The 25,060-nt window shown below is 37.3% G+C and overlaps 3 protein-coding genes and 1 long non-coding RNA gene across 5 annotated transcripts in view; 2 read left to right on the top strand and 2 right to left on the bottom strand.

Annotated features, from left to right (window-relative positions):
- mindy1 (MINDY lysine 48 deubiquitinase 1) overlaps nt 1-10,358 on the bottom strand; it is a 44,710-nt gene extending 34,352 nt beyond the window's left edge. For both annotated transcript variants that reach the window (XM_056268348.1, XM_056268347.1), the window contains exons 1-5: nt 9,688-10,358; nt 8,238-8,295; nt 6,430-6,494; nt 5,707-5,865; nt 5,526-5,628 (exon numbers count right to left, since the gene is read on the bottom strand). In XM_056268348.1, coding sequence (XP_056124323.1) covers nt 5,526-5,628; nt 5,707-5,865; nt 6,430-6,494; nt 8,238-8,295; nt 9,688-10,311 — 1,009 coding nt within the window. In that variant the 5' untranslated portion in view covers nt 10,312-10,358. The remainder of the gene's footprint in view (nt 1-5,525; nt 5,629-5,706; nt 5,866-6,429; nt 6,495-8,237; nt 8,296-9,687) is intronic.
- Nucleotides 10,359-10,376: 18 nt separating this feature from the next.
- LOC130102369 (uncharacterized) lies at nt 10,377-11,581 on the bottom strand. Its single transcript, XR_008809199.1, has 3 exons — nt 11,255-11,581; nt 10,880-10,950; nt 10,377-10,713 (listed from the first exon to the last, which is right to left on the bottom strand). It is a non-coding gene; the product is annotated as an uncharacterized LOC130102369 (long non-coding RNA).
- A 1,663-nt stretch (nt 11,582-13,244) lies between these two features.
- mllt11 (MLLT11 transcription factor 7 cofactor) lies at nt 13,245-15,471 on the top strand. The gene is made up of 2 exons (XM_056268385.1): nt 13,245-13,408; nt 14,666-15,471. The coding sequence occupies exon 2, from the start codon at nt 14,672-14,674 to the stop codon at nt 14,909-14,911; it is 240 nt and encodes a 79-aa protein (XP_056124360.1). The 5' UTR covers nt 13,245-13,408; nt 14,666-14,671; the 3' UTR covers nt 14,912-15,471.
- An 880-nt stretch (nt 15,472-16,351) lies between these two features.
- gabpb2a (GA binding protein transcription factor subunit beta 2a) lies at nt 16,352-23,803 on the top strand. Its single transcript, XM_056268358.1, has 8 exons — nt 16,352-16,508; nt 17,311-17,418; nt 18,505-18,672; nt 18,778-18,972; nt 20,524-20,665; nt 20,788-20,955; nt 21,671-21,783; nt 21,899-23,803. The coding sequence occupies exons 2-8, from the start codon at nt 17,311-17,313 to the stop codon at nt 22,226-22,228; spliced, it is 1,224 nt and encodes a 407-aa protein (XP_056124333.1). The 5' UTR covers nt 16,352-16,508; the 3' UTR covers nt 22,229-23,803.
- The last annotated feature ends 1,257 nt before the right edge of the window (nt 23,804-25,060 follow it).

A 25,060-nucleotide genomic window follows, 5' to 3' on the forward strand; every position in this document is an offset into this window, starting at 1 on the left:
CACACACACACACACACACACACACACACACACACACACACACACACACACACACACACACACACACACACACACACACACACACACACACACAAAAACAATTTTTTCTAATCAGATCAGGCAAGTAATATTCTGTCTTGGCACACTTCATATAACTTTCAATCTTGTGTACTTATTTCATGTGTCCATTAAGTCCATGAGACCGTAGGGTGTCTCATTTTTCATTTTAGGATTCAGAAGTTTGCTCACGCATATGATATGTGCCCTCAATGCACACTTTTGCAGAGCCCACACCAATGCAAGCTCTACAGCACACATCTTCTCAACAGTCAAAGCGGGGTTAAGTTATTACCCGTCATGCACAGTAACCCTTAAGGCACCAGGGTGGCGGTGCCACCGGCTTGTTATATATATATATATATATATATATATATATATATATATATATATATATATATATATATAAATATAGCTGCGAGCAGCGATGAAGGGCCAAAGCCGGCGGCACCGCCACTCTGGTGCCTTTAGGTTACTAAAGGCACCGGGGTTGCGGTGCCACCGGCTTGGGCCCGTAATCGCTGCTCGCAGCTATATTTATTATTATTATTATTATTTTACTACCTTTTGGGCACTTTTGGGGGCCTTAACGTGCTCGAAAACTCTTGAAACTTTGCACACATCTCAGAACCCGCGGCCATCAGGGCCGGGCTGAAGCTGGTACCCGGGCGTGGCAGGGGGGCTCGACAGCGCCCCCTGGAACGGGGTTTGAACACTTGGTCCATAAATCAAACACGCTTGCATGTAATAATATGAAACTCAGTACACATATAGATCTCATCGGTTCATATATACTTCATGCTCTTACTTTTTACCCCAGCCCAACAGGAAGTCGGCTATTAAGGGTTGTTTGGAAAACACATGCAATGGAATGTGAAATACTCCTCCTAGAGAATTCAAACACACGGCACGAAACTCGGTCAGCATGAAGTCAAGACACTGAGGATGAAAAATTGCCAGGGGATTTTTGATATCTCGAACGGTTTGGCCGTGGCGAGTAAACGAAATTATGGCGAGAAACGTGAAACAGGAAGTGTGTTATAACTACTGCATACATTAACTAATCTTGATGAAACTTCAGCAGTGTGTTCGTTGTAAGAGCCCGATCACATGGATGTGACTATTGTGAGTCAAAGTTATAGCGCCACCAACTGGCAGCAGGAAGTGTGTCACTTTCAAAATGCTTTTAAATCACCCTCTTATTTTTACCCGATTTGCTTCAAACTTCATGTGCATAATGTAGACACACGCCAGATGTAGACCTGTGAAAGGATTATTGATATCTTAGATACTGTTCCCATGGCAATGCATCAAACATTAATATTCCTTTTTTTAAGCTTTTTCATGCTTTTTTATGCTTTCGGGCACTTTTGGGGTTCTTAACGTGCTCGAAAACTCTTGAAACTTTGCACACGGGACAAAACCCGCGGCCATCAGGGCCAGGCTGAAGCTGGTACCCGGGCGTGGCAGGGGGGCTCGACAGCGCCCCCTTGAACGGGTCAGACAATTTGGTCCATATATCCAACACGCTTTACCCTATTTGCTTCAAACTTGATGTGTATAATGTAGACACAAGCCAGATGTAGACCTGTGAAAGGATTGTTAAAATCTTAGATGCTGTTGCCGTGACAACGCATCAAACTTTAATATTCTTTTTGGATACTTTTGAGATTCTTAGCGCACTTTTGGGGCCCTTAACATGCTCAAAAACTCTTGAAACTTTGCACACGGGTCAGAAACCGCGGCCATCAGGGCCGGGCTGAAGCTGGTACCCGGGCGTGGCAGGGGGGCTCGACAGCGCCCCCTGGAACGGGGTCCGAAAACTTGGTCCATAAATCAAACAGGCTTTACCCGATTTGCTTCAAACTTGATGTGTATAATGTAGACACACGCCAGATGTAGACCTGTGAAAGGATTGTTGATATCTTAGATGCTGTTGCCGTGACAACGCATCAAACTTTAATATTCTTTTTGGATACTTTTGAGACTCTCAGCGCACTTTTGGGGCCCTTAACATGCTCAAAAACTCTTGAAACTTTGCACACGGGTCAGAACCCGCGGCCATCAGGGCCGGGCTGAAGCTGGTACCCGGGCGTGGCAGGGGGGCTCGACAGCGCCCCCTGGAGCAGGGTCCGAAAACTTGGTCCATAAATCAAACACGCTTGAATGTAATAATATGAAACTCGGTACACATATAGATCTCATCGATTCATATATCCTTTGTACTTTTACTTTTTACCCCAGCCCAACAGGAAGTCGGCTATTATGGTTTGTTTGGAAGCGTATGCCCCTGGAATTCGATATACTCCTCCTAGAGAATTCAACCAATCGCCACGAAACTCGGTCAGCATGAAGTCAAGACATTGAGGATGAAAAGTTGCCAGGGGATTTTTGATATCTCGAACGGTTTGGCCGTGGCGAGGAAACGAATTTATGGCGAATAAAGGAAACAGGAAGTGTGTTATAACTTCTGCATACATTAACTGATGTTGATGAAACTTCAGCAGTGTGTTCGCTGTAAGAGTCCGATCACATGGATGTGACTATTGTGAGTCAAAGTTATAGCGCCACCAACTGGCAGCAGGAAGTGTGTCACTTCCTAAAGGCTTTGAAATCACCCTCTTATTTTTACCCAATTTGCTTCAAACTTTATGTGTATAATGTAGACACATGGCAGATGTAGACCTGAGAAAGGATTATTGATATCTTAGATACTGTTGCCGTGGCAACGCATCAAACTTTATTATTCTTTGTTGATGCTTTTGAGACTCTTAACATACTTGAAATTGCATGAAACCCGACAGACACATCACATTTATTAGACAGTAGACATGTGCAGAGTTTCAGAAACGGGCATGGTGAGAGCAATTAGAGAATAATGTTTAAGTTTAAAAACAGCCAGAATGGTTGTTTAGTCAAAAAAATTTTTTTTCCAAATCATACATAGTGTTATACTGCCCTCTTGTGTTCAAAATCAGGTAAAAAGCGAAAGTAAAATAAGGACGTCTGCACAATTCATTAATAATGGTGCAGAGTAGAGTGAGCTTTTTCAATTAATTCCTATGGAAGTAGGAATGAACTAAACAACGTTCGCTCTGTTCTGCTCGTCCCTCACCGTGGGCGCGCAGAGTTATGAATGCCCGTGCAGCCGTGAGCATTTTAGTTTCATTTTAAAATTAGCGCCATTTCGGGGGACGTATTACTTTAATTTATTTAACAAAAACACAATGTTGTGTTTTATTGCGAGTGTACACAAATATAAGTAAACACTTTGACGTTTGAATGATGTCCTGTATGAAGAAAATGACGGAGTATGTTTCACTGTTCAATCGCGCTGAGCCACCCAGACCCCCACACACACACTGACACACACACACACACACACACACAAACACACACACACACACACACACACACAATAATAAAACATTCAACCTAACATATACAAATTACACTGCTATGTTGAAATAGTCAGTAGTACAATTTGTATCATTCACAGTAAGCACCGCTCCACTGTGATTTTTCCAAGCACATTTTTGCACAAGTGAAGAGGATGATTTTTTCCGTCGATATTGGAACGTGAGTGAAGTACAAAGCCTGTAATAAAGAATAGTTTAGCATCCAAATACATCGCAAATGTTGCAACATTTAGATTCTAAAGAGAGATTTACGTGAGCCTAACACCACTTACTTTTACTTTTGTTTAAAATTATTTCGTTTTGGCTTTATTATAGTTATTTTTTTATTCGTGTTCTGTTCTGAATATCATTAAATTTAAAGGATTTGTTGTGGAATATTTTGAGTGTATAATCAAATAACACTAAACCGTCACTAGGTGTCGCCAGGCGACCGTCTTAATGAGCGGGTCATTGATTCATTCGTTCAAACGATTCGTTTGAACGACTGAGTCATTCATGAATGAGACAGATGTTTATGGATTGGTCATTGAATCTTTGAGTCAACCAATTTGTTCAAAATGCTGAATCATTCAGTAATGAGAAAACACGTTGCTGTGAGATGCAATGGTTCTGCTGTGATCTTTGTTTAACTATTTTCGCTGCTGAAACAGAAGAACAGTCAATATTGCATCTAAAATGTAAGTGACTTGACACGTGTGTGTGTGTGTGTGTGTGTGTGTGCGTGTGAGTGCGTGCGTTTTGCTGTGTTGATTGTTGGTGAGATGATGCAATGATGGGGTTTTGTCACTGACCTAATAAAAGTGTGGGCTAAGAAAAAAAAAATCTCTCTCTTTCAGAACAATATATTTGTTTTCCTTGGTCATTTTCTCTCTCTCTCTCTCTCTGAGCCAATATGGCAAGCCGTTTTAACATTTAATCATTTTAACCTACTAGTCTCTAATTTCTTGCTACTAGTACTTATTTTTTAGATACTAGTATCTATTCCATTAAGTACTAGTACTTATTCATTAGCGACTAGTGCTTAATCTTTAGTACTAGTGCCTATTCTTTAGATACTAGTGCTTATTCTTTAGATATTCTTTTGAATACGTATTAGTAGCTAATGAATAAGTACTGGTATCTATTTAATAGGTACTAGTATCTAATGACTTGGTACTAGTATTTATTGAATAAATACTAGTATCTATTAATAGGTACTAGTATCTAAAAGGTCATTTTCTCTCTCTCTCTGAGCCAATATGGCAAGCCGTTTTAACATTTAATCATTTTAACCTACTAGTCTCTGTTTTCATGCTACTAGTACTTATTTTTTAGATACTAGTATCTATTCCATTAAGTACTAGTACTTATTCATTAGCGACTAGTGCTTATTCTTTAGGTACTAGTGCCTATTCTTTAGATACTAATGCCTATTCCTTAGGGACTAGTAGCTTTTAAAAGATACTAGTACTTATTCATTAGATACTATATTAGTATCTAAAAATCAGTCAAAAGACAGTCAAAGCAGGGTTACGTTTTTGCACTTCGTGCACAATAACCCTAAAGGCACCAGGGTGGCAGTGCCACCGGCTTTTTATATATATATATATATATATATATATATAAATATATAAATATAGCTGCGAGCAGCGATGAAGGGCCAAAGCCGGCGGTACCGCCACCCTGGTGCACCAGGGTTGCGGTGCCACCGGCTTGGGCCCGTAATCGCTGCTCGCAGCTATATTTTATATTGTTGCAGCACCTGTTTTAACCCTCTGTCTGAACGCTTTGTTTTAGCTTCAGTTTCTTTAAAACCCACCTTCCGAAAAGCACAGTCTGCTCTGATTGGTCAGCCGGCCCCAGTCTGTTGTGATTGGTGTTCTGCTTAGAGAGTGTCGTAAATGAAACGCCCCTTACCATACCCAGCGAGTATCAGCAGCAGAGGCTTCCTGAGGTGCTGTAAACCTTATTGTAACTATGCTAACTATGGTTTGAGCCAGAGTCCAATAATGACAGTCAAGAAGAACAAGCTGATCAACCATATGTTTGTAGAAATAACATTTAACGTACCTTCACTGACTTGACTGCTATCTGTCGAGTGCTTGAAGTCTATGATCTTCTCCACCAGTTGGTTGTAGCTGAGTTTTCCAACTGCAGACACCACCTCAGGACTCTGAAGAACAATGTAATACTTGCAGTGTTGTTTGAACGTACAGAGTTAACACATTAGTACATTGTTTTGCTGACGTACCTGCGGGTCGACAAGCCAGCCGTGGTAGAGCGGAATGTCAAGCAGATCAAAGACGATGCACTCAGGTGTGTACTCAAAGTCAGACACACCTGTAAAACGCACGTTAACGTCGAGGCCTGTGGACAACTTTGGCAGCACAGCCATCGCGTCGCTCATGTTCTGTGAAGGGAATGAGATACACAATGAAAAATAAAGTCATCTGACACAAAATACATGGTGTTATTTCAGGGGAATTTATCATGGTCATGTTACTGACTTCAGTGTGTGAGTTATTGAGATTTTTAGGTCAAGCAGAAAATGATAAGTGATATTTACCACACAAAATGCTGATTCCACTTAGCTAACCTATTACGTTGAAATCATGTAAAAAACAGTATGTGGTTGCGTACAAGCTTGAATTCTTCTATTCAATCCATCTAATTTCCAATCACAGGCAAAAAAGGAACATCAACGGCACATTGACAAAAGGAAGCTTTCATTTGTGCATCTTTATAAGCACAAACAGACACTGTAATTGTTGGAATTGTTAATGGAGGGATCACAAGCCTTCATTCATAGACTGAAGGCCTTGTTCACAATATCTGCTTATAAATGTGTTTCGGTTCTGAGGTTTCCAGCACAGCCTGTCTGCTTAACATGTTAATTCAATTCACTAGACATGTGTTGAAGATCTGTGCAGAGCAGAGCCTGTTTCACTTGTTCTTCCACCACACTATGATTTACCTGCTGGAAATTGAGCTCCATGCCCTCCGCTTTCTCTCGCGGTTTGATGGACAGCACACATTCACCTGGAACGAGAACAGAATCAGATTTTTAAAAACACTTCAGCTTTCTGTCAAAGGTTGTTGTCATTACGTGATTTGAGAAGTGTCACCTTTTCATGTCAATGATGTTTGTATTGTTAGTGAAAGCACTTCTGGTTTATCTCCCTATCACTCAACAACATCCTCATCACATGTTGATCTTTCCAGCTATAACCTGATAAAAGATTATATACAGTGGCTCCAAAAATTATTTGGACACTTTAGCCACACTTAAAATCTCTGAATGCCATTGTATTATATGTGCATAAATATATAAAATGATATTGAAACCAGTTGGTTAATAGGATTTGAAAAAAATGGAGCAGAAAAGTTAGTTAGAGATTATTTTTAGTTGCCACTTGGTTTGAAATTTTATGTAATGCAATACAATGACATTCATGCATGTGACCTAAATGTGCAAACGTTTCCAAATACTTTTAGCAACACTGTCAAAGAAAACCTCCACCCATTGCTGATCAGAGTAGCAGGTAAAGTGCCCCTATTATGCTTTTTTGAATATTACCTTATCTTGCTGTGTGTAATATAGCGGTTTGTGAATGTAAAAGGTCTGCAAAGTTTTAAAGATTAAAGTGCATGACAAAGTCATTGCCTCCCAAAAGAAAGAATTGATTCTGAACTCCTGAAATGAGTCATCAGCAATTCCAGTCTCTCTTCCGTAACATATGTCTGTAACAATGTAACAAATTTGCATAATGGTCAGCCTATGGTCTTAATTGGCTGCACGCGAACGACGTCTACATTGACCCTCAAACACTGTAGTTTTAGCTGAGACTGGAAGAGTTTGGTTCGTAATTCGTATTGTTGTCCAGAAGACCACTTTGCACTTCAAAAGTTCCATTGCGTCGCACTATTGGCATTGCTTGTGGCAGCAGTTAAAAATTTTTCCACTTTTCAAGGACCAACGCAGGCGTCAGCCAATCAGATCGCCTTTATGCAAATACCCTAGCGTGTTGCATTCCAAGCTGGAAGTAATGTGATTGGCTGTTGTCACGATGACGGTCGAATCAGCACCAAGCTTCAGACACGCCCTCTTTCAAGCGCCGACGCCCTGTGTGAATGCAGTGTTATGGTAATGGCCGTTTCGTTACCGATACGCGGTGTAAGCAACAGACCAATCACAACAGACTGGGCCGTCTGACCAATTAGAGCAGAGTAGGCACACGGAACGAAGGGGTTTAGAGAGAATGAATCTTCAAACTAACCGTTTTCAGACTCTTTGAGAAATGAGGTGATGTGCAATGTATATTATAAGAAAACTAAATTGGATTCATGTAGACCTATTGTAGGAGACCTCCTAAACACCTTTAAAATAGCATAGCAGGGGCACTTTAAACATCTGGACTAGTAAACATTCAAACTCACTGAGGGGTCAAAAGTATTACCATTGTGTCCTTGAGTAAGGCACTTCACCTAAAAGCATCTGCTAAATTACTACTTACACCAAGGGCAGAGACTTAATGGTATAATCCGTGATTGGGGTGCCATTAGTGGTACTGAAACACAAATGTATTCACACAGTAACCACACCCCCTTCTTCTCAAGTCACACTAGCCATCTGTTTTCAACCATAAAGTTAATTATGGCACACCACTAAGGCTCCTTAACTTATTACACTCCATTAACAGGAAGGATGTGCTGTGACTCAACACTATGTGTTTTAATGTAATTTGATGTAACATATAGAAACAGTGCTCCAAAACATCATACCAAGGTGAGCCATCAGCTCTTCTGTGGTGACCACTTCCGTCTGAGCCGGGAACTTCACCTAAAGAATAAACAGACAATTCAATTCATGTTTTTTACATGCATATAATGGATATAATCTAAACTACATGCACATGAATCCGTCTGAGCCGGGAACTCCACCTAAAGAATAAACAGAAAATTCAATTCATGTTTTTTACATGCATATAATCTAAACTACATGCACATGAAATTCACAAACAAAAACTTCTGCTTTTAGCCATGGCACAACCTTGTCTAAATTTTTTTTCTTCAAAAATTTCACAACAGGCTTTTTTCCCCCTGAATGTGTTATCAGTGTTATAGGGTAAGCTAAAATCATGTTTATACAGTAACACAGAAACAGATAAGGAGAGTTAAACCTATTACTAGGCTAAAGAAAAGTTTTGTAGTTGCATTTTATGATATTATATAGGGTTGGTAGGATTTTTTGTTTTTTGAAATAAGTCTCTTATGCTCACCAAGGCTGCATTTATTTGATCAAAAATACAGTAAAAACTGTAATATTTCCACATGATCCTTCAGAAATCATTGTCATAAGCGGATTTGGTGCTTAAGAAACATTTTTTCTTATTATCAATGTTGAAAACACTTGTGCTGCTTAATATTTTTGTGGAAACCATGATACATTCTTTTTCAGAATTCTTTGATGAATAGAAAGTAAAAAAAAAAACAGCATTTGTTTGAAACAGAAAACTACTAAGTTACAATGTAACATTATACTATATAATTTTTTACTGTCACTTTTAATTAATTAAATGCATCTTTGCTGAATAAAAGTATTAATATACATATATACACACACACACATATCGCAATTAATCGATTTGACGGCCCTAAAATATATATAATTAGGGCAAATCAATTAATTGCATCTAATATAAAAGTTTGTGTTTATATAATATATGTGTGCAGTGTATATATATATATATATATAAAATATTATATAAACAAACTACATGTTAGATGTGATTATTCGTAAACAATTGATTTGCCAGCACTAATATATATATATATATATATATATATATATATATATATATATATATAAAGCCTTATAACGTATTTATATATAGGCTATATATTATTTTTATATTTTATAAAATATAATAATAGTCATAGATTTTACTCACCGCAATAAAGATAAAAAAACTAAAATGGTCACAAAGAAAGTTTGACTGCCAAGATTTGTTCGCAGGAAAACTGATTATTCATTAGATGACTTAAAATTTGAGGCACCTTTCACATCAGTAACATAAATCTTGCATGACAAGTTAAATGCTGAAATGTAATACATAGTTCTTAATGCTTAGTACATAGTAAAAGTGATGCTTGCCTTTGCAAACATCACACATATTGTATTTGTTTAGCACCATGTGATTGTATGACAAGCAGGTAATGCAGAATGGCTAACCTTCCATCGCAACAACAGGATGTTCATGATGGCAATCAGGGGGCAGGGTCCGTTCTCGCTCTGCGTGATGATGGCCGTCTTCTTCTCTTTCCAGGTAATCCACTTGACAAAATAATATGCTGGCATCCCAGGCTCTGATGCCCTAGCAGGCCCCGCACCGACCCCTTCGTTCCCCTGAGAGGGGACTTGGTTTCCATCCTGAGCAGATTTGGGTGAAATCAAAGGTCCATCAGGAGGAATCCCATTAGTCTCCTCGGAGAACTCCAGGCTTGCCACTGAGAAAGTGGGCGTTACCTCTGACTGGCTGGGCGTGCAGGATTGGCTATTGATGAGCTCGGATTCATCGGTTTTGTCTTGGTTTTTACTGGTCACAGAGGTCGATTGAGCCGCATTAGCATCATTTTCAGGAGAAGTTGTGGTTGTAGGGGGACCTTTGCATGGTGTGAGGTCATCTTTCATACTCCCAGAGGATTGCTCAAGGGTGGTAACACCCTCTTTTTGGCTGATTTTCTTATCTTGTGGTCTACCAGGGTCAAAGTCCTCATTTTTGGATGTATTTAACTGCTGCCCCTCAGAAAGGCCTATAATCTCACCATCAACGGTGTCTGGGCAAGAATCTGCCATGACCTGACAGCTGAGATTGTGTGCTTCCAATAAACAGAGCTAATTGAACTTTTTAAAAATCTGTTCGGTTGCTGATAAATATAAATAAAAAAATCTGGCAGTGACTTAGTTTTTTTCCCAAAATTGTATTTTTGCTTACTTCATATTCCTGAGTTTTAGCACTTGAGGGATTTCTGAAGCTCCCTCGTATCTGATTTCTACCTGTGGCAGTCTCTTAAAAACAATCACTTGCGTCAAAAAGCCAGAAATTTTATATCAATTCCTTCTAAAGTTAAAAGGTTGGTACGTCCTTGCTTTCATGCCCAAAACTGTAAGAGAGGCAGTTTTTCAGCACACCTCTGCTTAGTAGTGTTGTTTTAGAGTTGCCTAATTCTGGGAACAGCTGAGTCACAGGGAGGCTTTCTGTGAAGTACACAAAGCATATCAGCATTTACTATACATGTACAAACCAAAATGCATTACTTCTATTCTGAAGTAGACTATATGAGCCTCAAAGTTACAATAGTTTGTTTGGAAAAACTATTTCATGTGACATGCTAGAAGACCATTTGGGTAAGTTTTTTTTTACCTGATCACTGAAGGGTGAAGCTCTGGAGGTTAAGAAGGGTTTCTGAGCTCAGATTTTGAATTTCACAAACTCTGAAGTAAACAGGAAGAAGATTTAGACAATATATCCATGCTAAACTAAAAAGTGCAAATGAACGTTTGCTGTCATTATAAACAATATAACTTACATTGCCAATGAGCTTTTAACCAAGTGAACTGACAACACAATGATTGTATCTTACCAGAACAATAAGGTAGAGTTTTGCCAATCTATTTGTAAATAAGCAATTCCTACTCAGTACAGTATATGATGTGTTTATTAACATACTTGTTCGTACTAATCTTGATAAGAGTAACAGTACACCCTGTATTACTTCCAACGGCGGCAGCAACTTACCATAGCGACCTTTCTGCAGGTCTTTAGGTCTTTAAAAATGTTCTTCTTTGCCCCTAAGACATACACTGTAAAACACAATAAAGCAGTGAAGGTGTCTGGCTAAATTGTAGAGATTTTGCTGTCTACTAGTCCGACTGATACATGCGCACGTCACTCTCTCTCTTTCTCTCTCTCACTCTCTCCTTCTCTCTCTGGCCACTCTTTCCGTAATCTTGTTTTTGCCAGTCTCACTTCCGGTGCCTGTGTTTGTAAACAGTGGCGTCATGTCGGAAGCTAATAACTTATAACTATTTATTACTCAGTACTATTTTCTCTATATTGGCAAAGTGTTTTGTTAGCTTACACCGGTAAGAATTCTGCTGTAAAATTTGTTTTGATATTTTAAAACGTATGGGATTCAAATTATTATCAGGTGTCTAGTGGAATCTGGTGGTTGGAGGATGGAAATGCAGGTCCGAGTTCCAGGATGCCAACACGAATACAATATAATATAATATAATATAATATAATATAATATAATATAATATAATATAATATAATATAATATAATATAATATAATATAATATAATATAATATAATATAATATAATAAAATATAAAATTCTGTCATCATTTAGTCACCCTGATTTTTCAAAAACAATACAACTTTTTTTCTTTAGCAGCCAGACCACAAAAGGAGATGTTAGGAAGAATGACAGCCTCAATCCCAATTCACATTCATTATGTAGACTGACGCAGTGAAAGGGGAATGGTGGTGACTAAGGCTGTCAGTTCAAAACATTTTTTTGTGTTCCACATAAAAAAGAACAGCATACAAGTTTTGAGGGTGAATATGTAATGAAAGAATTTTCTTTCTTTATTTCTTTCTTTCTTTCTTATTATAGAAGCAACCTGGCATTAGAATACTAATCCAAAATAGTCCAAATCCTGGTCTGGCGTCAGTTTACAATTATAGACAGATACTGATGATGATATATTTTCAAATAACTGTCTCTACAATGCACTTGATTAATCCTGTAAGACACATCAATAATTACACTTTATTATGAAACATTTTAGAGTGCAGCAACGTTATATAACTACCATTTTTATTATAATATATTACATTGTATTACATTATATTATGTTATATATTATAGCTAGTTTACTGACTGCTTTGATGGAAGCACAATGTAGGGTACAAAAATGTATTTTTAGTGAATGTTTAACTTTACCTGAAGTTTTTGTATAACTGGGAATTAGCTGAACTCATTGAGCTCACAAATGTAAATCATTTATTTGTTCTTGTATGCTTGATGTTTTCTGAAACTTGTCATGGTATTTTCATATCCTGGCATTAAAGGTCACTTTGACCAAATTAAGCAAGTGCAAGTGTAAATGTTCCAACTTCGTAACATTATCAAATATAATAAAGTAGCCTATTGATTATCTCATCAATATAATGATATTGAATAATTATATAATTTGTATTATCTTTCTCTAGAGCTTTCTTTATATTCCTGTAAATCTCTGACGTCCTTAAAAGAATAGACTATAAACGCATCTTTATTTTTATGTATCAAATTTACAATCTCATCTGTGTATCTGATATTAACTTAATTCAAATAAATATTCACACTAAAGTTGTGCTGCTTTAAAAATTACATTTGAGCCCACTGGAAATACCAATAAATTTCCATTTTGCTCGCAGGGCGCCAAGTTCAGTCAGTGGAAGGAAAGATGGGTCAATCGACCTGATGGACGCTGGAATCAGCCAATCAACGAGCAGCACTTACATCTCACCACTGCACTTCAAGAATAGAAGAAGGGGTCGTTAACAAATGCAAACGGGAAGCACAAATTGTACAGATACCACAAAAATAGTAACATGATACACCATAAATGCAGTCACTAATTTTCTCTATTTCAATAGAACAAGTGATTTGACACGCCCACTCGACGCTAATTATGCACCTGTCACTGGTCCCTCAATCGCCCACAGAAGGTGGGCGGGACTAATGCAAATCTCCACTAGTGATGTTGGGTGCGGTTGGTTCAAGCTGAGCAGCCGGCTAGAAGATTGAGCTCAAACAGCATCGTCTATTCTTCTTCAAATCTGAATTACGACAAAACAGCTTGTAATTCCAAGAGAAAGAACCCGACCACATACTAGGGGTATGTTTTATAAAATTACCCTTTTGTTGAGCAATATTTCTGTTTTAGTCCACTTTATTTAAAGCATCTAAAATGATTTTGGTGTTTCAACAAATAGACATGATGTCCAAGGTAACAAAATTGACATGACCTTATTTGTCAGTTGAAAATAAGATAATATAACGTATTTTACTGGTAAATGTTTTTGCTTCATGTTTTGGCCTATGTAAGGTTTGTTGCTGGTAATCCATTCTGTACTGAAGCATCTCTAAAATGCTTTGTCACGAGATGCGCCATCACTATTTTGGGAGCTGCGCGAGCCTGCCTTTTAATAGATGTTCTTGTGAGATGTTGCAATATTCATGCAGGGTATCCATGATAGTCATGACAAGACCTCATCCCCTGCTTCTCTCTGAATATTGGGCGTATACCGCCTCTGCATTGTGCGACCACAGCTAAATCACCCCACGACGCGCGAGAACGTTACGTGTATAGTTCAATTAATTGGAACAGCTTCATTAGAATCATTGTCGTTTTTAGATTTCACACGTTTTTAAATTGCAGCTCCCGAAGGATGTCTTTTCTTTGTAACAAGATAATTCTTCTTTGTTCTTATTCCTGTAAGGACTTCAATCTTGCATCTAATTATAATATATTAATATCATTAGATGACTGAAGTGCAGATACTATATTGCTTATTCTGTTTTTTTAAACAAAATTATAATAATCATAAATATAGTAACAAGTTTTTTTTATTAGTAGTAGTAGTACTATTATTAATGATTTGCACATGTACATTACTTACATTTCAGTATCACAGCTTACAAGTAATATTTTACTCATAATAATAATAATAATAATTATTATTATAATTATTTATTTTTAATTAAATTATAGTACAATTATATCATAATTGATATATAAGTTTACAAAAAAAATATTAATATATTTTTTTCATTAATTGTTTTACATTATATTATATTTTAGCCTTTGACCTGCATATGAAAGTTGTTTTACAGATGTAAATTGCTCAGGTTTCCCTGAAAATAGCAGGTAACTGAAAATAGCTCATGGGGAAAGTCAGGAGCTCACCAAGGGAAAATGTAAACAGGCTTTTAAATAGCAAGCAATGCAGTGTATTCTGTGAAACGAGTTAGTTAAAATATTGTCTTCATTATTTAATTGCAACATTGCATTTAAATGAATGGCCAAAATGCACACAAAAAAATCAGTTTTTAGTTTAAACGGTGTAATCTCTCTTTTGTTTTTTATGTACAGATCGAAATGTTAGACACAACCACCAGTCAGTTCAACTCCTTCATGTTTTGGAGGGAACCCATCCCATCACTGGACCTGTCAGAGCTGGAAGACCTTGGCATTTCTATGTCCAAGTCCAAGGAAGCAAAGTCGAGCAAGGGCAGGAGGGAGGAAGAAGATTCAGAGTTGTTGAAGTTCTCCACCTTCAACTTCTGGAAAGAGCCCATTGCTTGTATTGATATCTTGGATTTTAACCTGCTGTTATAAGACACTGCAATGCAATTATCAGTTCCCGCTCAAATCTGTGTTTTATGCCACTGTGGCTGCACCAATTCTCTACTCTGATCTGATATTGATGAATTGATTGACTCATGTATTATGTCAGTAAAACTGTGATGACTGTGCTAAAACTATCAAGGCATTACTGAATAATATGGATGTTATTTACACTATTTAGTACTTTACTGCCCTGTAAACTCTACATGACTGCTCAATTTGTTGTGCATATGAAAGAAGATTAGGATATTCAGATCCTAAATCTGCCAATTCATTTCATGTTAAAGGCAAGGGGATTCAGAACAAATGGTAAATCTAAAACTGTATACTATTGTTGAATGCCAAATTATTTGTAATATTAATGCATACAGTAACTTTACTAGCTTAAACTAAAATTTCACTTGAAGGTGTTTTTGTATTAAACAGATGTCCATGTTAAAATGCACACCTAATGCTTTTCACTGTTTCCCCCCACCATGTTTGATGACAAATGCCAGATGCCAATTAAAGTGAGCTTGCTGCTAAATGAATAAAAAATGCATTTGTGTTCATGTTTTTTCTTCTTCTGTTTAATAGGTATAAAACAAAAGAATACATTGCGTTTGAACATTGACTGAGAGAAGAGAGTATTCACATTTTCAAATACAGGTGCACCAGTTTCGTAGTCCTAACTTTACAACTCCTGCTGTAGATTCTGGTTATGATAATCATTTTTTAGATTTTTTTTCCCACTGTGGTTTATTGTGCTGATAGGCACAGGTGTTTTGACAGCTGTGTAGCAATTTAGGAAAGCAGAAAGCTGGATAGAGTTTGCAGTATTAAATATTACAACGTTTTTCTTTTATACATCACAGTAAAGATCAAGACTTCTTAATTTCTAAACATCCTTAGTAAAATACCCCCCCCCCCCCCCCCCCCAAAAAAAGATGGAAAAAAAACATTTCAAATGTAAATAAACATTTATTTTTTTACAGTCTATGATTTATATATGTATATATATATATATATATATATATATACGCACATTATATACATTTTTAAGTTTTATTTACATAGAAACTCAAGTACACATTTAATCTCCATCTCTAACCTATTATACTTACAATAGAATAAAGATTATAAATTAAATATATATATATATATATATAGAAATATCTAGGATCTTTATAGTTGCTGTTGAATAGGTAGGCAGTGTCTCGAAACCCAGCGAGCTGCCTACCTAGTCAGCATTTTTCTTCTTTTTTTGCGTTATAGGGTTCGTGCATTGTTTGGGGGGGTTCATTTTTTTATAAGTCTATGGTTCAAACGCACTTAATAGGCCCAAACATGCTGTCTAAGAAGGCAGCTCGCTAGTAGCCGCATATAATAGGCCCAAACATGCTGTCTAAGTAGGCAGCTCGCTAGGTTTGAGACACGTCCGAAGCGTCTGAGCAGCTTCCCTTTTATTTCCGGGGTTAAAGCAGCCGCCATATCTGAATGCGCTTTAAACACAGACATGTTTATGTTGAGCCAGTTCAGAAATACAGTACGGAGAACTATATAGTACTTTAATATCACCCAATAGACGTCCGACAGACAGGCTATAACGGTGAGTTTGATACGCGCAGTCTTTATTAGTTCGTGGCGCAGATGGAGGATGTGTGTCGGTTATGCTCGGCTATGTTTTTGACTCCACATGGCACATGAGTTTGGCATGTAAAATACGAGCTTTAAAATCGCCCTTAAAGATTTGCTTACTGATGCAAACTAATTTTTCTGTTTGTGAGTTCACATGTTTTTGGTGTATGTGTTCTTACACGGAGTTATTTTGATACACGGAGTTTCTCTTTGCTATTTCTGGCCACTGTTTTCCTCGCTTGTTTTCGAATGATATGGAAGACTGTTGTTTAACTATTCAGCTGGTTACTGCACTGGTGTAAATAGTAGGCCTACGGATGTATTTTTAAACATCCTCTGGAAAATAAACGCGAATGACGCGTCGAAATCTGTGCATGATTAACGGTTTAATTCAGATCGGTTTTCTGGACAGATGCAAATGTTTGGAAGAGATGTAATTCAAAGCACTGCTATATTTAAGGAGTTGCCAACATGATTTTCTTCCTATTCTTTCATGCATCCACTTTTCCCAAAAATGAAATGTATGTATAAAAAGGTAAAAATGCAAACTATAATCTCATAATTTGGTACACATCTCACACTACAAGTGAAATTTACAAATAGGCAATAACTACACAATTTGAAATTAAGTTAATGATGTTTTGTATTGGTCAGTAGCAGATACATTTTTTTCCAGTACAATATATATTTGTTAGAGTAATGCACAGACATTATCATCATAATAACACAGTCCTTTTAGTCCTAAATGGTATATTTAATCTGTCTTTGCCTAGATGTCGTTGGTGGATTTGGGAAAGCGTCTCTTAGAAGCAGCTCGGAATGGTCATGATGATGAGGTCCGGACGCTGATGGCCAACGGAGCCCCGTTCACCACTGACTGGGTTGGTCATGTTATCAATAATGTCAAGTCAAGTCATCTTCATTTATATAGCACTTTTAACAATGGATTGTTTCAAAGCAGCTTTACAGAGATAAACATATAATTTAAGGTAACAGAGATTGTTTTGGCTTTATAGCGGTTCTTGAATAATGTTATTTCCAGCTAAAGTTAATTTTGATTGATTCACCTCCGTCGAAATGATCAGACTTTAAACGCGAACCTGTGATTAACGCTGACGGTGTTCACATGCACATTCAGAATTGATTCTATAGTTATCTGCTTTTGAAAATATGTGCGCAGGTTTGTAATTCCATACTACCCATGCCTAAACAAACTACTTGTCTTGCCTATAAATTTTGATACAGAATTTTGTTTTATTTTATCACTTCGGGGTACGCGAACCGAATTCGCAACGCTTTATCTGTAGAGTGGGAAAGGGATCCTCCATAGGGAGAGGATAGTTGACACTTCAGCACTGCATTGTCATTGGGTCCAGGCGAATCTCCTTCGTCAGATCTGGATACGGCCTGGATCCGGCAGGCTGCGGGAAAACCTCAGGATAAACAAAGACACTAGCGTAGATGCCATTCTTTTTATGATGTAACGAGTACATCAGGATTTAAGGGAAGTGTTCCCAGTTCCGGCTGACCTAATCTATGCAGCCTAACATTGAATTATAGAAGTCTATAATGTATTATGTGTATGCTAGGTCAAAGAGATGTGTTTTTAGTCTAGCTTTGAACTGACAGAGTGTGTCTGCTTCCCGGACAATGGTAGGAAGACTGTTCCAAAGTTTTGCTGCTAAATAGGAAATGTTATGATTTAATATGATTTTAGAGCTTAGCCTTCATGACATGCAATCAATAAGAAAAAACAGTGTTATCAATGCTTTTTAAGAATCACAACAAGCCAATCTATAAAGATCTGACAATCTTTACATCATATTCTGACTCCTATGATGTGTCATTGACATTATCTGCTTGTAAATAGCACAATGTAAATTGTCGCAAGGGGGAACTACAAGGCAGTACAACAAAAAATAGTTTACACCGATGTAAAAGCTCATTTTTATGTACCTATTTTGCAGCTTGGAACTTCTCCATTACATTTAGCAGCCCAACATGGTCATTACTCCACTGCTGAAGTCCTGCTGAGGGCGGGTGTCAGCAGAGATGCCCGAACCAAAGTGGACAGGACCCCACTGCACATGGCGGCTACAGAGGGCCATGAGGTCATTGTGGATTTATTAATCAGGGTAAGATGAGGCTTGTCCTGTGTTGCGATAGATTACTAGATGTACAATAAACTATTCCAATTGGTCAACCGAGGAGACTGACAAAAGTCTCTCTTTATGTTTTAGAGTGGTGCCGACATCAATGCCAAAGACATGTTGAAGATGACCGCTCTTCACTGGGCAGCCCAGCACGGCCATCACAATGTCGCAGAGCTGTTGGTCAAACATGGTGCAGATGTACATGCCCTCAGCAAGTTTGACAAGTCCGCTTTTGATATCGCTATCGACATACAACACGCAGAACTTGTACACCTGTTACAGGTTTGGAAAACTACTAAACACTAGAGAATTTAAGGGCATTTTCACACCTGTAAATCGTTTGCTTTAATCCAAAAGGGAATTAAAATAGTTAAAATATTGCAATTTCTTCTTGGTTCGGTTCGCTTTCACCAGGCAACATTTCTAAATGGAACCAAATATATTTTAAGGTGAAGTAGTTACATTGTACTTACTCAAATAAGTACATGTACTTACTGTAGAATTACGGTTAGGGTTTGGTTTAGGGTTAGTTACTTGTAATTCTGCATAATTTACTGTTATTACTAGAGTAAGTACATGTAGTAATGTGTAACTACGTCACCTTAAAATCAAGTGTAACCCAAAAAAATGTTAATACAAGTGATGTGCGAGTAACCTGCTCTCTCATTGGTCAGAGTGCACCTGTTAATGTTTGGGATTCTGTTCATAGCGGTCATCTGTCAGGATGGATAGACAACAACTCTGCAAGCTTGATGTGGCTTTCTTTGTTGCTGCCGGTATATTACTTTAGCAAGAATAATTTTGAGCAAGAATCAAGGTGCCAACTTCGTTTGCGTTTTTGAGGTTTGTACAGTTGTTGTACAGACCAAATTTCAATTAGACATTTCACTTCCTCTTTACTCCAGGTTAACCCACGATTCATTTTCAGAAGCATTAGCAAAACAAGCATTGCTGCTACGTATTTAAAGTTGCAGTAAGTGATTTCTGAGAAAAACTTGATATTTGAAATCAACCCTTCCTTCATTGCTCCATTCGCCAAAATCCACGAACACCCAATGCAAGAGTGGGATGTCTCTTTATCATAGCTGAAACAAAATAATGTACAGCTAACATTACAACAACAGCATATCTTGGTTCTGTGAAACCGCAAAACCATTGTAACTCGCGTATAGAGCAGAAACAACGCAACCTAAGCTTTTCTAATATTAACGCGGGTCTTAAAGCTCTTGACTGATCATAACCCTTCTTTTTCCAGTGATATTCCTCTGGCCTTTCTCTTTTTTGTAATGTTTCTCAACCATCTCTCTGCCGTCTTTCTTCAAATCATGAAGGACACGCCCCCTATTGCTGATTGGCTACATGTGTGTTGTGCTGCTCGGTTCGATCCACTTTCAACAGTGAAAGTGTTTCTCAAAGATTGCTTGCTGCACCTTTAATTAACAATCATCTATTGTGATACAATATATGATTTCAAATATTTTCAAACCCGGTTTCACAGACAGGGCTTAGATCAAGCCAGGAATTAGGCATTAGTACAGTTAGGGCATTTAGGTAACTTTTACAAATGTGCCTTTGTAAAAAAAACATTACTGATGTGGATCTTGAGCCAAAACAATGGCTCTGACATATTTCAAGATATGTCAGCTTTCAGTTAAAACAGCTCAAACATGCATTTTAGTCGGGGACTAGGCTTAAGCATTGTCTGTGAAATTGTGGGTAAGTGAACTAAATTTAGGGAGAAATATAGCAGGTTCCAAAACAAACGCTCCAAACAAGCCAGGTGTAAAGAAGCCCTAAGAAATGTTCCTCATAAATCCTCGATTGGCCTTTTAGGAGGGAATGCAGAATCAGGTGAACAGGAATGCTGAAGCGTCAATCATAAACGGCAGCTCCACCCCACAGTTCATCATTCAGGGCGTCCCAAACATCCAAGGGGGAGTCGTCAACCTCTCTGACTTGATCAAAGCCAGCTCAGGTACGATACGACTAGAAAATAATTGTAAACGAATGTAATCAATTTGAACATTGTTGGTTATTTTATGATCTTAAATTGACTTTGAACCAACAATTGCATTTTGTTTTTCTCATGATGCTTAGGTGACACAGAGGAGGCCATAGCTGTCAGTTCCTTGGACTCGAGTATCCAACAAGTGGTGAATGAATCAGGTCAGAGGGTCATAACCATATTAACAGATCAACATGGAAACCTGCAGACAAATGGACTCGGCCAACCGTTCTTTGTCACAATGCAGGATGGACGACAAGGTATAACTAACTATCCTTATTTTGGATTTTGAACTGAACTTCTCAATGATATAATTTTAAGATTTATATATAGTTTTGGGTCAGTAAAACTTTTTAAAAAAGTATTACCAGTATACTCACCGAGGCTGCATTTATTTGATCAAAAATACAGTAAAAACAGTAATATAGTGAGATATTATTAGAATTTAAAATAGCTTTTTTTATATTTTAAAATATAATTTATTTCTGTAATGGCAAAGCTGAATTTTCAGCATCATTAGTCTTTGTGTCACATGATCCAGAAATCATTTTAATATGATGATTTGTTGCTCAATAAGCATTCTTTATTATCAATGTTGAAAAAAGTTGTGCTGGTTAATATTTTTTGTGGAAACAGATATTTTAGGATTATTTAATGAATTTTAATGAGGTTTGAAGAACAGGATTTATTGGAAATATAATTTTTTGAAACAATGTAATAGTCTTTTCTGTCACACTTGATCAGTTTGATACATCCTTGCTCAAAAGTTTTAATTTCTTTAAAAAAAAAAATCTTACAGAACATTTGAACGGTAGTGTATAAGATTATTATTGAATTGTGTGTGTGTGTGTACTGTATGTGTATATATATATATATATATATATATATATATATATATATATCACGGCTGTCTTGACATTCGTATACCTTGAATTAAGCATGTTCCTCTTTGATTTTATTTAATTTTTATATCAGTATTGGCAGTTCCAGCCAATCAAATCACAGAGGAAGTGGTAGAAGACTCCGAACCTCCTGCTCGTAAAAGGAAAATTGAAGTTTCATCCAATAATGCAGAGACTGGTGAAACGGTAAGTCTAATATGTAAAGGTGTGTGTATATATATGTATATATATTTGAACCTTTAGAGCAAAGCCATCAGATGATAACTTTTTTCATCCATCTCGTTTTATCTTGAATCTCCAGGAGCATCTCCAGTGGCAGTTACAGGAAGCTAACAGGAAAGCTCAATCCTATCGTCAGCAATTGCTCCGCAAAGAGCAGGAAGCCGAGGGGTACCGCATGAAACTGGAGGCCATGTCTAACGGACAAACTAACGGCACCACAGGGCTGGACCAGGAGCACATCGTGTTTGTGCAAGAAGAGGTCGGTATCGAAGAAACAACGGAGGGAGAAGAGGAAGTTGTCATGTTTTCAGAAGGTGGCGTAGTCATCAAAACAGAAGAGATCGATTGTGTGGACGAGCAGATCACTCTAGTGGAAGCCACAGCGGGTCACACGGAAGTCATCTCTTAAAAGAGCACCCAAGAGCGTGAACTCAATCCTCAAGCAACCAAAGAGTGCTTCAGCACGGTTTTGGTTTGGTTCATTTTGATTTTTCAGCAATTAAGTCCTTTTTTTAATTTATTTCCTTGTTCTGTTTTGGTTAACGTTTCTTGCTTCAAATGAAAGTTCACAAAGAAACAACCACAATGTGCATCATATGCACAGACAGACACACACACAGACAGACAGACACACACACACACACACACATACACGACCAGGGAAGATGATTCTTTCTGGGAGTCTGTATCTGCAGTGTCCTTAGAAGTGCTCATCCATCAATTGTCCTAGATGGGGTTCTTCAAACAGCTGGAAAAGGTTCACTCAGGATGGAACTCTTTGCAAACTGCATGTCTTTTGAGCTCCCCTAGAAATGCAGCTGTCTTATTCAGACAGTTTCATCGCTTCTAAAAATGAAAGATTGAAAATTCATCTCAGAATGCAGCAGTGGTTTGTGTTCTATGCATTGGTAATAAAGTAATGCACCAGTTTCAAGAATTTTATTTGTAGGCAATCCGTTTTATTTTTTTCTGTCGGACCATTTAAAAATCTGTAGGTCAATTAAAAGTGCCTTGGTGTATTTTTGGTCATGTTTAGTTTTTATTCATACATGAATTATTGCATATATAGTATTTGTTTAAATGGGTATAAAGCATAATTCCCATTCATTAACTCACATTCCTTATGTAACATGTATTTGTTTTCTCTGAATATGTATAATGTGGTTGCTGTTTTGTTTTAGTTACTTTGAACCTTAAGTTGAGAGCTCTTGTTCACAATGAGTTAAAGGGATAGTTCACCCAAAAATGAAAATTCTGTCATTTACTCAACCTCAAGTTGTTCCAAACTTGTATGGATCTCTTTCTTCTACTGAACACAAAAGATGTTACGAAGAATATAGGTAACCAAACAGTTTTTTCATTACTATGGAAGTCAATCGGGTCCATCAACTGTTTGGAGTGACTTGAGGGTGTCAGTAAATGATGACAGAATTTTCATTTTTGGGTGAACTATCCCTTTAACATCGCTTTCACAAATGTAAAAAGTCTGATTTCAATATCAGGGTTTTGTATCTGTCTGGCTAGCCTTTATAATGTGTAATGTTATCTCCCTGAGCTATGACAAAATAATCAGTGGGTTTTCAGGCACAGAATAATCTGAGATATTCATATGCATTAGATGGCAAGAACGTATGTGACTATTAAATTGAATCCAATTTTGTGCTATATAACAAAAAAATAGTAACAGACATAATTGTAGTAACCTCTGAAGAACTTTTCAATTTTAACTAGTTTTGATTGCTTCTCACATAGGAAATATGTAATTATTTACTTTTTAAAATAATTTAAGTTTCTTTTTTTTATGTAAAGACATCACCGTCCTCACATTGTAAAAATTAACCACAGTAATATACTGGCACTACAATTTATGGACCTACTCTGGTGTTAATGCAAAATCTTGATTTTAGAGTTTCTCCCACTTGTTATATGCTTAAATGTATAAAGCTTTTGACTTATTTTTGATTAAAAATATTGCAAATATCAATTGTCAGCTTCTGTATATTTTCTTTTGTTCATATTATATTCAACCCAATAAAAGTAGCTCATATCATTACATTAAAGTAATCTATGATACTGTTCAAAAGTTTTGGGTCAGTACGATTTTTTAATGTTTTTGACACTTATGCTCAACAAGGCTGCATTTATTTGATCAAAAACACAGAAAAAGTAGTAATATTCTGAGATTATAATTCAAAATAATTGTTTTCTATTTTAATATATTTAAATCTGTGATGGTAAAGCTGAATTTTAAGCATCATTACTCCAGTCTTCAGTCACATGATCCTTCAAAAATTAATGCTGATTTGGTGCTCAAGAAACATTTCTTCTTATTATTAAAAACATTGTGCTGCTTAAAGGGATAGTTCGCCCAAAAATGAATATTAGCCCAGGATTTACTCACACTCAAGTCATCCTAGGTGTATATGACATTCTTCTTTCAGACGAATACAATCGAAGTTATATTAAAAAATGTCCTGGCTCTTCAAAGCTTTATAATGGCAGTTTCTGTTTTGAAGTCCATAAAAGTGCTCCACACGGCTCTGGGGGGTTAATAGACCTTATGTAGCCCCCCCCCTTTTCAGCGCTGCGCTCGTTGTCTTTTGACTTCAGGTCTGTATTTTCACAGCGATCTTGCATAGGTATGAATGAACGGCTTGTAAAAAAATTCCCAGTCGACATTTTGTTAAGACATCTGCTTTACAATGCTTATGATAAACATTACAATGCTCATGATAACTTTCGTTAACTCTACAATAAGTAAATCCACTTCACCAGCTAATTACTCCTCGACAGCGATGCCATAGAAATATACAGAGTGACCGCAAAAACGGAAGTTCAAAGACAATATTCTAAAGATGACGGCGCGCTTGTTTCTCTGGTGCATAAGGTCTATACTATGCTTTGTTCACCACAGACCTTATTTCAGTCGATTTAGCAAAATCCCATTCAAAAATCCCATAGACTTTTGAGCGAGGGAACCGGGAGTGCTAAAATGCTAACTCACTTCCGCATTTTGGCCTACAGAGTGACGTCGTAACTTCGGCACTCTATAAAGGCCTTCTAAAGCGAAGCGATGTGTTTGTGTAAGAAAAATATCCATATTCAAAACTTTATAAAGTAAAATAACTAGTGTCCGGGCTAAAAGGAACATACGTATTCCACTTACGCAACTTGTGACATCAGAAGTAGCGTATTGCATCATGGCGTAGTGTAAATATCAGCAGTACGTCGCATTACTCGC

This window comes from Rhinichthys klamathensis, unplaced genomic scaffold (genome assembly GCF_029890125.1).
Source record: "Rhinichthys klamathensis goyatoka isolate OS25496 unplaced genomic scaffold, OSU_Roscu_1.1 h1tg000271l_1, whole genome shotgun sequence".
Taxonomy (NCBI): Eukaryota; Metazoa; Chordata; class Actinopteri; order Cypriniformes; family Leuciscidae; genus Rhinichthys; species Rhinichthys klamathensis.

Excerpts from the sequence above, each read along its gene's own strand:
- gabpb2a (XM_056268358.1), top strand. The coding sequence starts at position 17,311 with ATGTCGTTGGTGGATTTGGGAAAGCGTCTCTTAGAAGCAGCTCGGAAT. Across the intron at positions 17,419-18,504 it reads CCCCGTTCACCACTGACTGG|CTTGGAACTTCTCCATTACA; the intron begins GTTGGTCATGTT and ends CCTATTTTGCAG. Across the intron at positions 20,666-20,787 it reads CTTGATCAAAGCCAGCTCAG|GTGACACAGAGGAGGCCATA; the intron begins GTACGATACGAC and ends CATGATGCTTAG.
- mllt11 (XM_056268385.1), top strand. The coding sequence starts at position 14,672 with ATGTTAGACACAACCACCAGTCAGTTCAACTCCTTCATGTTTTGGAGG.